The sequence below is a fragment of the Myotis daubentonii genome, chromosome 2, assembly GCF_963259705.1.
Source record: "Myotis daubentonii chromosome 2, mMyoDau2.1, whole genome shotgun sequence".
Lineage (NCBI taxonomy): Eukaryota > Metazoa > Chordata > Mammalia > Chiroptera > Vespertilionidae > Myotis > Myotis daubentonii.
This window is the reverse complement of record NC_081841.1, coordinates 55,951,342-55,963,537: the sequence shown is the minus strand read 5'-3', so window position 1 is coordinate 55,963,537 and position 12,196 is coordinate 55,951,342. Positions and strand designations below refer to the sequence as shown.

Below are 12,196 nucleotides of genomic sequence, written 5' to 3'. Positions count from 1 at the left end.
AGAAAAGGCATCTTGGCCGTGCTCCAGAGAGAACACCTGGGTCTTTTGTCTTGAGGCTTTTTATCTCCTTTGGAGCAGGAATCTTAGGAGAGGTCTCATGGCGGGTTTTAGCAGAATATTCATCAGCTTCCCAGGGGTGTTCATTAATATGTTGATGTACAAAAATGAGGCATAGAGCGACCAGGTCATTTAAGGTTTAGCTTTGCCTCTATCTTGGATTTCTTTGACTCTCATTGTTGTTGTTAGTTATTCCCCAGACTTCACCCGTTCAGCTGGCACAAATGGCATTAATTCTATTTCTTATCTATATCTCTGACCAGGATGATTTAAACTATTTAGTCTCTGGGTAGGGAGGAGAGGTGTAAACCATTTACTCTCAAGTTTCCTTGGTTAGGGAAGATAAGGTCTTGTGCTTCGCTAGAAATGTCTGGCTCTCTAGAAATGTTGTAGGGAAGAAATGAGCCTAGGCAGGGCTGCTTTGGCTCACTGAGAAGGCAGAGAGGTTCAGGGGGTTAGCCTGGGCTGAGTTGCTGCTACCCATTGCTCCCCTGGTGCAAATCTCATGGGCACCCTTAGCATTTATGAATGCACACCTGTGGGGGAAGGAAAAGGGGAAGGGGAAGGTGCGGGCGTGGTCTGGAAAGGGAGAGCTCAGGATGAGGGTCTTTGAAGGCTGGGAGTTTAGGGGAGGGCTTTGGGGAGATCTCAATACAATACTCATTGGTTTTTCCAGGTGTGCCCTGTCAGGGTTGTGGTCTCCACTGATTGGTCAGCACTATTAGTCATTGCAGTGGTCCTGGCTTCACCTACCTGGTTTTGCTCCTTTTCTGGGCCTGAAGCTGAAATACACCTGAAGCCTAGATGTTATCTCTAGGGAAGTGGCCCTCCGTATCTGCTGTAAATTGCTGGGCCAGTTTGTTCATCTCTCCGTCTCAGTTTCCCAATTCTACTTGTCGAGGAATATTCCCAGCTCGCTAGCCTGCCTCAGTATAATTATTGATATGTTTGGATTTATGTCCATCATTTATTATATGTTATGTTTATTTCCTCTATTTCAGTTCCTCTATTTCCCTTTTCATGCCTACTTCTGGGTTATTTGATTTTTTTAGTATTCCATTTAAACTCATTTATTTATTTATTGTGATTTTGATTATAGCAAATATTTGAAGTTATTTATGTTGAAATTACTATACACATGCTTAACTTTTCCCAGTCCACTTAGAATCAAGATTTTACCACTTCAAATAAAATGTAGACACCTTATGATATATAGGTTTCTATGTCCTCCCGATTTTAACTACCCTCTAAAAAACCAGTTCTTTTTTTTTTTTTCTTCTGCAGCCAGCACTTTGAAGAGAAGGAAAATGGCCCCATAATAACTTCAGCACTGAGGACAATGTAGGCAGGCAAATATATTTGTGGAATGATTGCCGGGCTTCTAGGCAGTTGATGAAGGGCACATTCACAGGACTGCTCAGATCCGAGGCAGAGGACAGGGCTGGGCCAAGGCAGCGTGTGTATGTTTCCATCCAGCTTCCATGCCCAAATCTTTAAGGTATTGAATTAAAAGCCATGCAGAAACAGGAGTCAGGAGCCTTTGGAGAAAGAGGCTCAATATTCTGAACTGCTTGTTCTTTAGCTTTTGGTCTAAAGCTGTGATTTTCAACCAGTGTGCCACAAAGTTTTTTTAAATATGCAACATGTGACTATTTAGTCAGGGACATTGGCCTATTTTCTCTTAGGCTATCAAATAATAATGATGACAGCAGACAATACAAAATAGCTGTCTGGTATTAATGAATCTGAAAGGGCGAGGACTATGTCCTCCATCTTACCCTGGGTCCTCCATTTTTGGGCAGAGCCATGTGCTCGGCAAGGCTTCTTCCCAGAAGCCCAAGCCTCTGCTAGCCACACCCAGGGTTTCTCTGGACTAACCAATGATAATCAAGGGAAGTGCACACCATCAATATGACCACATCCTGTGTAACAAGACACCGACTTGCTCCTGGCCAATTGGCGGGGCCCACAGTCCCCTCTCCTGCCCTTACTCTACCCCCCCTATAAAACTCCTCTTCCCATCGGGCTAGGTCTCTCTCTGCCACTGGGCTTACTGTTGCATCGTTGCATTGGTGAGTGTGGTCGGGGAGCCGAACTAGTTCAAATAAAGGACTCTCTGCTTTTGCATCGGACACGGCTGGCTCCCTCGCGTGGTCTGTTGGGGATCTTGAAATCTGGGCATAACATTTGGGGGCTCACCGGGATCCCCAAGACCCTCGAGGGACCCCCGATCCAGAGAGTGTGACTGACCGCGGTAGGTGTCTGTGTTGTTGTGTGTTCTGTTCTGTGCGAGCTCGTTTCTGAAATCTGTAAATGCCCATAATAATGATCTAAGTGGACGCACAGGGGGATCATGGGCGGAGGAGTCAGGGGACACCTCGATCCTCCATCTGAAGGGGTGCAGTTTTGCTTCCGCGGAGTTGGAAGGTCTGTAGGAACCCCTCAATCTGAGACAAGGCAGGTTGCTCCCGCTGGTTGGTGCGCAGCCATCGTCTAGCTTTCGGTTTTTGCTTCCATGGAGTTGGAAGGCTGTACTTTTTTTGGGCCCTTTAGTTGTTTGTGTTTCCGTTTTATTTTGTGGACTTGCTGGACGGATGTTATGATGGACTCAGACTGCTCCTTTGGGTATTGTGATTGATCATTTCAAGGATATTGGGGAGGCTTTAGAGCTCCCTCAGGAATTGCGAAGTTGTTAGAAATTGAATGGATTGTTTAAACTCTGAATGAATGTCTGGTGAGTGTGTGAATGTGGAGGGAGGGGGCCTGCCTTCTCCCCTCCTTTGTGTGGCTATCTGAGTATGCCTAGTATGAAGTCTAGATGATAGAAGTTAATCTATTACTTGAAAATGCCTTATATTTTATTTGAAATGTATCCTTAAATGTAAAAGTATTGATTTGAAAAATGCCAAGTATTTAATTTGCTACCTAAGATTTAAAGCTCTGAAAGTTTAAGGTCTTTTTTCTTGCCGTTAAAAAGTTTAAAGCTACACCTTTTTTTTAGTGGAGGGAGGGGTAGACAGGACCTTCCCCTAGCAGGCAGGTAATCCAATTCCCGCCAGCAGCCATCTTAGGGATGTTAGTTTGCATTTAAATGGCTACACCTTTTGCTAGCTGACCTTCCCAGAAAAGGTCAAGCGGCCAAAAGGTGGCTCCTTTGAAATATTTATTTGATGTTTGTATGTCTACTTGGGTATAATTATTTGTTCATGTAAGTGTGGAAGTCTGTGAAAAAAAAAAAGGCACACGCTTGATTTCTTTAAGGCCGAGTGCTCTGACCGATAGCAAAGTGCCTTGAGTGGCCACTGGGATCTTTCCCCAAGAGCGCTTGCTCTCTGTCAGAGGTGGAATTGGCCCGCCTAACTAGTAAACATCTGTCTGTTTGTTTGCTGGGAACTTTGATTTGCTATGTGATATTCTGTGCTGGTTTGGGATTTTGGAATTCTGCGGTAGATTTAAAAGGTATTTGTGGCTTTTCTAGTCTGATTGGGACATTTAAGGGTGGGGCTCACAGTTCCTCGGGGCAGAGATTTCATGGGCCCTTCCCCCTGCCTGTGCTGAATTAAATAATACAGACCAGTGTCATTTGGCTGGCTGGTTAAAGGAAAACGATGGGACTTAGAATCTGTAAAGGTGGGCGGGAATGAAGCTGGTCAAATGTACTGAAAGGGTCTGGTACCTGTTGCTGCTAGCAAAGGGGAGGGGCTGATACCCCCTTCTAGCGCACTCCCTTGAAAGAGGCCTGGTTGCTGCTCTGCCACGAAGGGAACTGGTAGAAAGGCAAGAAAGCAGAGTGCTGTAACTAATAAACAGGGTTACCTAGAAGCCATCAGGACTTTGAAGTTCTCCAAAAGAGGAGGAATCTGACTCGGAGACTGGCGGGGACTGGGTGGCTCTCCTATCATGTTTGGCAGGCCACCCCCTATAAAACCCTTTTTTTTTTTTTAACTATCTCTTTCCTTGAGAGGGCTCCAGAGGGCGCACGAGGACATTTGGCCGCGCCTCCACGCTATCTACGAGACCAGCCCAACCCCAACTCCTCATCAGCACAAACCAGGAGCTTGGGTCTACATCAGAAGGCACCGCCGGGAGACCCTAGAGCCACGTTGGAAGGGTCCCTATACTGTGGTGCTGACAACCCCCCACCCGCTCTCAAGGTAGACGGCGTCACGACCTGGGTCCATCACACTCACGTCCGGTCAGCGAACCCATCCATGACCCGGAAAGACTTCATCACCAAATGGAGCATCGATCGAGATCAATGCAACCCGCTGAAGCTCAAGCTGAAGCGTGCTCGACCTGCCTGATGCTGGTAACATTGCTCGCGATCACTCCGGTCACCAGGAGCCCCCCACAATACTGTGTAATAAACTTAGATGATGCCTGCATCTTCATGGACATGGCTCCAAAGAGACAAGGACCATTTATAGGATCACATGTTTAGTAGATGATGTTATATTAACCTTTGATTCTTTTGCAGGTTTGAATGTATGTTGGCTGTCCTGGAAGGGAGCTGTGTGGGGTGACCCCCAAAAGTAAAGGGTGTCTAGCTTCCAAGAGGGCAGGTACCCAACTGGGCAGGGAATGGTGCCCATCAGGTTTTGGTCTCTGTTGAGAGACAGCTAACAGTTGGCAGCCTGTAATACTGTCTTGCAGGCCTGAGTCACCATGCCCATGTCAGGGGTAGTAAAGCTGGAAAAAGCCTGTTTAGAATAGAAGGTCTGAGGCATGGTTATGCATAGAAAGAAGGTTTTATGCCAACAGTTACTGTTTTGTTTTAAATCCATGAAAAGGAATTAGCAAGGAAAGTCAGAAAATCTTAGAGTAGATCAGTATGTTTTTCTCCTTATGTAATTCCTCCAAAATCTGGCAATGCTAAATAAGTCATGGCAATACATTTCTTTGCATATATTCAATAAGACTAGTTCCTAATAGTGGTTTTATTAGCGGAAAACTTTGACTGGAGTATCATGTTTTAAAGAGCCCTGTCTGAACTCTAAAGACTTGAAGCCAGTAAGAATGCCACAAAGAAAGCCTGGTATCCTGCTTGGGAGCCCTGAAGATGGCTGGCGCTGGAGTGTCAGGCCCATGCCCTACCATCATTGGCGGTTGGTAAGAGTAGAAGGGGAGCAGTAAAGATGCCTCTGCATCCCTGCGGAACCCCCACACACTCTGGGCCGCAACGAGTAGGAGGGCTACTGAGATGGGCCTTAAAGCCTGGAGCGTGGGCTCAGGTGGAGTTGCTACAGGTGAGGGATTCAACTAACTCAGCAGATACTGCAGGCAGGCCTGATAGCAGCTGGATGGCTTGGCTTCCTGGCCCTATGGGGCACATTAAGGTTCAACCATGAAATTCCAGCAAAGGTAGTCAGTTACCATTCTTGTTGTGTTTATGCAAACATCAGGACAGTAGATAAATTAATCTTGATTTGGCTTTTTGATAGCCATGGAGGAATTTTAAGAAGAAAAATCCTATTTCAATAGAATTTGTTAAGCTTATAGGGATAGTTCAGTTGATAGTTCTGTGTCCCCAGTATGGGCCTCTAGCAACGGTGTAATAGAAATGCAGTCCGTCTCATGATTGAGCCGGAAGTTCCAAGACAAAGGGGGGAATGAAAGGGCGAGGAATACGCCCTCCATCTTACCCTGGGTTCTCCATTTTTGGGCAGAGCCATGTGCTCGGCAAGGCTTCTTCCCAGAAGCCCAAGCCTCTGCTAGCCACACCCAGGATTTCTCTGGACTAACCAATGATAATCAAGGGAAGTGCACGCCATCAATATGACCACATCCTGTGTAACAAGACACTGACTTGCTCCTGGCCAATTGGCGGGGCCCACAGTCCCCTCTCCTGCCCTTACTTTACCCCCCCTATAAAACACCTCTTCCCATCGGGCTAGGTCTCTCTCTGCCACTGGGCTTACTGTTGCATCGTTGCATTGGTGAGTGTGGTCGGGGAGCCGAACTAGTTCAAATAAAGGACTCTCTGCTTTTGCATCGGACACGGCTGGCTCCCTCGCGTAGTCTGTTGGGGATCTTGAAATCTGGGCATAACAGAATCAAAAGTATATCTATTTTCCTTTTGTCAGATGAGTAAAATATATATTTTGGTATGCTGCAGGATTTTCATAATTAGTTTATGTGAGTCATCAGATGAGAAACATGGGAAATCACTGGTGTAAAGAAGCACCAAGGGGTGCTTTGCAAAGAACTGACTTTGGGGATCAGTTGCAGAGATAATCTACTGGAATTTGCATCCACTTGACTTATCTGGAAAATAAGAATAACAAAAGCCAGCTGCCTCTAATAAATTAGGTAATTTACTTTAAAAAAACTCTTAAAATATTTGGATGCTGTTTTCTAAGGCATCCTTAGGTATCCCTTTCACTCTCAGCCTCCCAAGGTTCATCTACAAAATATGTCCCCTACAGCTCAGGCACCCTCAAGGAGCCTTACAGGTTTTGGTAACATAACTCAAGATTCCTACTCTTCTAAATCTTCCCTTAAGAAGAGATTGGATATTCAGTCTGTTAGGGATACCAGATGAAAACCAGTAGTTTTCATTTCAATTTCATGACTGGAGGAGAGTTATAGCCAGAAATATCAACCCTACCAGCAGAGACAGTTTCTGTATTAAGTGTCTAAAGAAGAGATTTTTAGAATTTTCAGAGCAAAAAGGATGAGAAGGAAAATTATCTCAACCTTGAGAAAGGATGGCCTTTATTGCAAGAGTAGAGCTTTATTGCAAGATGTAATTACTAGCTTATTCTGGAAATTGTCTAGTATTTCTGGTAATACATTTGGACAACTTTCTAAAGACTTTGATAAAGTGAAGAGCCTGGTTTGTAAAGCTAAACTTTATCAATAAGCCCAAGACCACCAGTCTTGTGGACACCACCATTAATTTTATTCAAATGTTCCTCCTTTGTACATAGACTAACAAAGTTATATAGTTACATCTTTTTCCTATAAAAATTTGTCTACTAAAGGGTTATATCTGTATTATTTTATTTCATATTAGAAATCAAAACTGAGAAATTAAAAAATCTATATATTAATTTTTTAAAATATTTTTTATTGATTAAGATATTACATATGTGTACCCTCTACCCCCCCCCCCCCCCTGCTCATCCCCTCACCCCCCTGTTGTCCGTATCCATTGGTTAGGCCTATATGCTTGCATATAAGTCCTTTGGTTGATCTTTCCCCCTTACCCCTACCCTCCCCTACCTTCCCTCCAAGGCCCGACTATAATAAAAACATCTTACACAAATAATATATATATATATATATATATATATATATATATATTTTTTTTTTTTTAAAATATATTTTATTGATTTCTTACAGAGAGGAAGGGAGAGGGATAGAGAGCCAGAAACATCCATGAGAGAGAAACATGGAGCAGCTGCCTCCTGCACACCCCCCACTGGGGATGTGCCCGCAACCAAGGTACGTGCCCTTGACCGGAATCAAACCCAGGACCCCTTGGTCTGCAGGCCGACGCTCTATCCACTGAGCTAAACCGGTTCTGGCCAAATAATATATTTTTATTTAACATAACTATAATCTCAAAAAGTAATGAGATGAGTGGTATTGTTTCACATCTTTGCTAATTTTTAAAATGTCTGGTTCAAAAATCTATTTGCTAGAAAGAAATATTTTTTTAAAGAAACATTTCTAATTTTTTTAAAAAAATATATTTTATTGATTTTTTACAGAGAGGAAGGGAGAGAGATAGAGAGTCAGAAACATTGATGAGAGAGAAACATCGACCAGCCGCCTCCTGCACATCTCCCACTGGGGATGTGCCCGAAACCCAGGCACACGCCCTCGACCAGAATCGAACCCGGGACCCTTCGGTCCGCAGGCCGACGCTCTATCCACTGAGCCAAACCGGTTTCGGCCATTTCTAATTTTTATTCATAAAATTAAACCAAACAGCAACAATAGATATAAAGAGCCACATATCAATAACAAACCAGGAAGGAAACAAAATATTCTAGAGACATCTTTTTTTTTTTTATTGCTTAAAGTATTAAAAAGGGTATTACATATGTGTCTTCCTCCCCCCCGCCCCCACCCTTGACTATCCCCTGGCCTCCGCCACCCCCCGCGTCCCATGTCCATTGGTTATGCATATATGCATGCATACAAGTCCTTCGGTTGATCTCTTATACCCCTCCCTCCTGCCCCCCAACATTCCCCGGCCTTCCCGCTGCATTTTGACAATCTGTTCGAGGCAGCTCTGCCTCTGTATCTATTACTGTTCAAAAGTTTATAATGGTCTCTATTATCCATGAATGAGTGAGATCATGTCGTATTTTTCCTTTATTGACTGGCTTATTTCACTTAGCATAATGCTCTCCAGTTCCATCCATGCCATTGCAAATGGTAGGAGTTCCTTCTTTTTTACAGCAGCATAGTATTCCATCGTGTAGATGTACCACAGTTTTCTAATCCATTCATCTACTGATGGGCACTTAGGCTGTTTCCAGATCTTAGCTATGGTGAATTGTGCTGCTATGAACATAGGGGTGCATATATCCTTTCTGATTGGTGTTTCTGGTTTCTTGGGATATATTCCTAGAAGTGGGATCACAGGGTCAAATGGGAGTTCCATTTTCAGTTTTTTGAGGAAACTCCATACTGTCTTCCATAGTGGCTGCACCAGTCTGCATTCCCACCAGCAGTGCACAAGTGTTCCTTTTTCTCCACATCCTCTCCAGCACTTGTCATTTGTTGATTTGTTGATGATAGCCAGTCTGACAGGTGTGAGATGGTACCTCATTGTTGTTTTGATTTGCATCTCTCGGATGATTAGTGACTTTGAGCATGTTTTCATATGTCTCTTGGCTTTCTGAATGTCCTCTTGAAAGGTGTCTATTTAGGTCCTTTGCCCATTTTTTGATTGGATTGTTTATCTTCCTTTTGTTAAGTTGTATGAGTTCCCTATAAATTTTGGAGATTAGGCCCTTATCAGATATGACATTGGCAAATATGTTTTCCTACACAGTTGTTTTGTTGATGGTTTCTTTTGCTGTGCAGAAGCTTTTTATTTTGAAGTAGTCCCATTTGTTCATTTTATCTTTAGTTTCAAGTGCCCTAGGAGCTGTATCAGTGAAGAAATTGCTTCGGCATATGTCTGAGATTTTGTTGCCTTTGGATTCTTCTAGAATTTTTATGGTTTCCTGTCGTATATTTAAGTCCTTTATCCATTTTGAGTTTATTTTTGTGTATGGTATAAGTTGGTGGTCTAGTTTCATTTTCTTGCATATATCTGTCCAATTTTCCCAACACCATTTATTGAAGAGACTATCATTGCTCCATTGTATGTTCTTGCCTCCTTTGTCAAATATTAATTGAGCGTATTGGTTCGGGCCAATTTCTGGGCTCTCTATTCTATTCCTTTCATCTATATGTTTGTTCTTGTGCCAGTACCAGGCAGTTTTGAGAACAGTGGCTTTGTAGTACAGCTTGATATCTGGTATTGAAATCCCACCTACTTTGTTCTTTCTCAGATTGCTGCAGCTATTCGGGGTCTTTTTTTATTCCAGATTAATTTTTGGAGAGTTCGTTCTAGATCTGTGAAGTATGCTGTTGGTGTTTTAATGGGAAGTGCGTTGAATTTATAGATTGCTTTGGGTAGTATGGACATTTTAATGATGTTGATTCTACCAATCCATGAACACGGTATGTTCTTCCATCTGTTTATGTCTTCCTCTATCTCTTTTTTCAATGTCCTGTAGTTTTCTGAGTAGAGGTCTTTTACCTCTTTAGTTAAGTTTATTCCTAGGTAGCTTAAGTTTTTTGGTGCGATGGTAAATGGGATTGTTTTTGTAATCTCTCTTTTCCAGAGACATCTTGAACCATTTTAAAGGAATACACACCAGGCTAAAAACCTACAGGTAAACCGTGGTGCACAACAGGTTACATTTATTCCTGCATTTTCTCAGTAAGTTCTTCCTTATATTTGCCTTTCTCTTTTCCAACTTGTCGAGATTTGGCTTTGCATTCAAGAATTTTTTCCCGAACTTTGTCCAGTTTTAGCCTGGTGATAACCACCTTGCTGGGGTGAATGCCCACCTGGACAGTTGTGCCCTTAGCCTGCTCATGCTGCACCTGCTCCATGTAGATGGCATATTTCTTTCTGTACACCTGCGCTACCTTGCCGATTTGCTGACCTTTGTAGTGTCCTCGAACCCCTTGGACCTCATTGCCCTTGTGGATGGACATGGAGCAGAGGTGGTACTTCTGCCGCAGCTCCTTGGAGAGAGGGGAAGATGTGATCTTGGGGTGAATGTGTGAGGGGGCCTTGAAGTGGTGTTTGCGGTTTTTGCTGTGGTCTGAGGACATAGTCACCATGAAGTTCAATCCCTTCTGGCGCTGGAAGTGCTCAGATCTAGAAAGAAATATTTAAATTATTTTTTGGGGGAAGATTTCCCCCTCATTGTCAAGTTTGAAATATAACTTTGATATCTTTTCATAATAAATTCATCTGAGATATTGCTTTAATAAGGTGGGTGTTAGAGAAGTTCTCCTGTGTTTTCATGGAGAGGAACATTATAAATGTTTCCAGGTTTTTCTTTGAGTTTGAGGTGTGCCGCAACCTGCACAATGAGGTTCAGGATCTGAAGGAGGGGCTGATGCACAAATGAAACTGCTAGACAAAAATACGAATTATTAAGGGGTGGGGGCCGGGTGGAGTCTCTTTCTTGAAGAGGCACCTAGAGACCAGTCACCCCTGCTTTTTATTCACTTTGAATACACACTTGCCTTTTAGGAATGCATACAGGCAGATCAAAGGTAAAGTTTGGTACACAATGTAAAGATTATCAGGTCAGGAAATCGCCTCAAGCCATTGCAATCACAGCAGGGCAGTCATGCTGATATTCAGCCCTGCTGAGTATCAAAGTCCATTGGCCTTCCATTGTCTCTTTTGCACTTTTATGCTAATTGCTATTTGCTTTTACCTCCAGCAGAGGTCTTTGTGTTCATTAAAGAGTCATAATCTTTCTGGTCACATCCTTGAAGGCTTGTTTTACTTGTTTATTTCTTAGAGTGTAAATGAATGGGTTCAACAAAGGGGCTACTGAGGTATTGAGCAGAGCGACTCCCTTATTGAAGGCAATTCCCTCTTTTGCTGAGGGTTTTATGTACATGAAGATGCAGCTGCCATAAGAGAGGGAGATGACAATCATGTGGGAAGAGCACGTGGAAAAGGCCCTTTTCCTTTGCTGCGCAGAGGGGATCTTCAGGATGGTCCAGATGATGTTTGTATAGGAGATACTCACCAGCACCAGAGTGACCACCACGGTCACAAATGCTAAAATAAAGTCAACCAGCTCCAGGAGTGTTGTGTCTGAGCATGATATCTCTATGAGGGGTCCATAGTCACAGCAATAATGATTGAGTATGTTGGAGGCACAGAAATCCAGCTGAGTGGTCAGGATGATTGGGGATATGATGATTAGGAAACCACCTAGCCAGGAGCAGAGAACCAGCTGGGTGCAAACCCTGCTGCTCATGATGGTTGTGTAATGCAGGGGTTTACATATGGCCACATAGCGGTCATAAGCCATGGCAGCCAGAAGGTAAAACTCTGTGGCCCCGAACAATATGGCAAAGAAATACTGAGTGAAGCAACCAGCAAAGCTGATGCTCTTCTTCCCAGTTGAGATGCTGAACAGTAGCCTAGGGGTAAAAGTGGTTGTGAAGGAAATTTCTAAAAAGGAGAAATTCCGGAGGAAGAAATACATGGGAGTCTGTAGGTGGGAGTCCAGTAGTGTGAGGGTGATGATGGTCAGGTTTCCAATAATACTAAATATGTAGGTCAGGAAGAGAAGTATAAAGATGACAAGTTGAATTTCTGGGATGTCTGTTAGTCCCAGAAGAATGAATTCTGTTGGAAAGGTTTGGTTTTTCATCGCTAACTTTTACAGCCTAGGAAGGTACAAAGGAACAAAGTTGGTGTTTAAAAGGGAAGAAGAGCGTAGGAGCATTCAGGAGAGGTTAAGGCTTTTTTTTTGAATTGATTCAACTCTTCCCCCGCCCCCCCACCCCCGCTGTCCAATGTGACTCAAGTGAGATTTTCTATTGGATAGAGGCTGCCTCTTCACAAGAATTTTTGTTAGATTCCCACATA

General features: G+C 43.4%; 2 protein-coding genes across 2 annotated transcripts; both read right to left on the bottom strand.

Moving 5' to 3' along the window:
- Positions 1 to 9,923: 9,923 nt before the first annotated feature.
- LOC132226156 (large ribosomal subunit protein uL24-like) lies at positions 9,924 to 10,407 on the bottom strand. The gene has a single exon (XM_059681016.1). It carries the CDS (start codon positions 10,405 to 10,407, stop codon positions 9,988 to 9,990), a length of 420 nt encoding a protein of 139 aa, XP_059536999.1. The 3' UTR covers positions 9,924 to 9,987.
- Positions 10,408 to 11,048: 641 nt separating this feature from the next.
- On the bottom strand, positions 11,049 to 11,978 carry LOC132226155 (olfactory receptor 6C4-like). Its single transcript, XM_059681015.1, has one exon. The coding sequence runs from the start codon at positions 11,976 to 11,978 to the stop codon at positions 11,049 to 11,051; it is 930 nt and encodes a 309-aa protein (XP_059536998.1).
- Between the last annotated feature and the right edge of the window lie 218 nt (positions 11,979 to 12,196).

Bases quoted from the DNA above. Each gene is read 5' to 3' on its own strand.
- LOC132226156 (XM_059681016.1), bottom strand. From the start codon at position 10,407: ATGTCCTCAGACCACAGCAAAAACCGCAAACACCACTTCAAGGCCCCC.
- LOC132226155 (XM_059681015.1), bottom strand. From the start codon at position 11,978: ATGAAAAACCAAACCTTTCCAACAGAATTCATTCTTCTGGGACTAACA.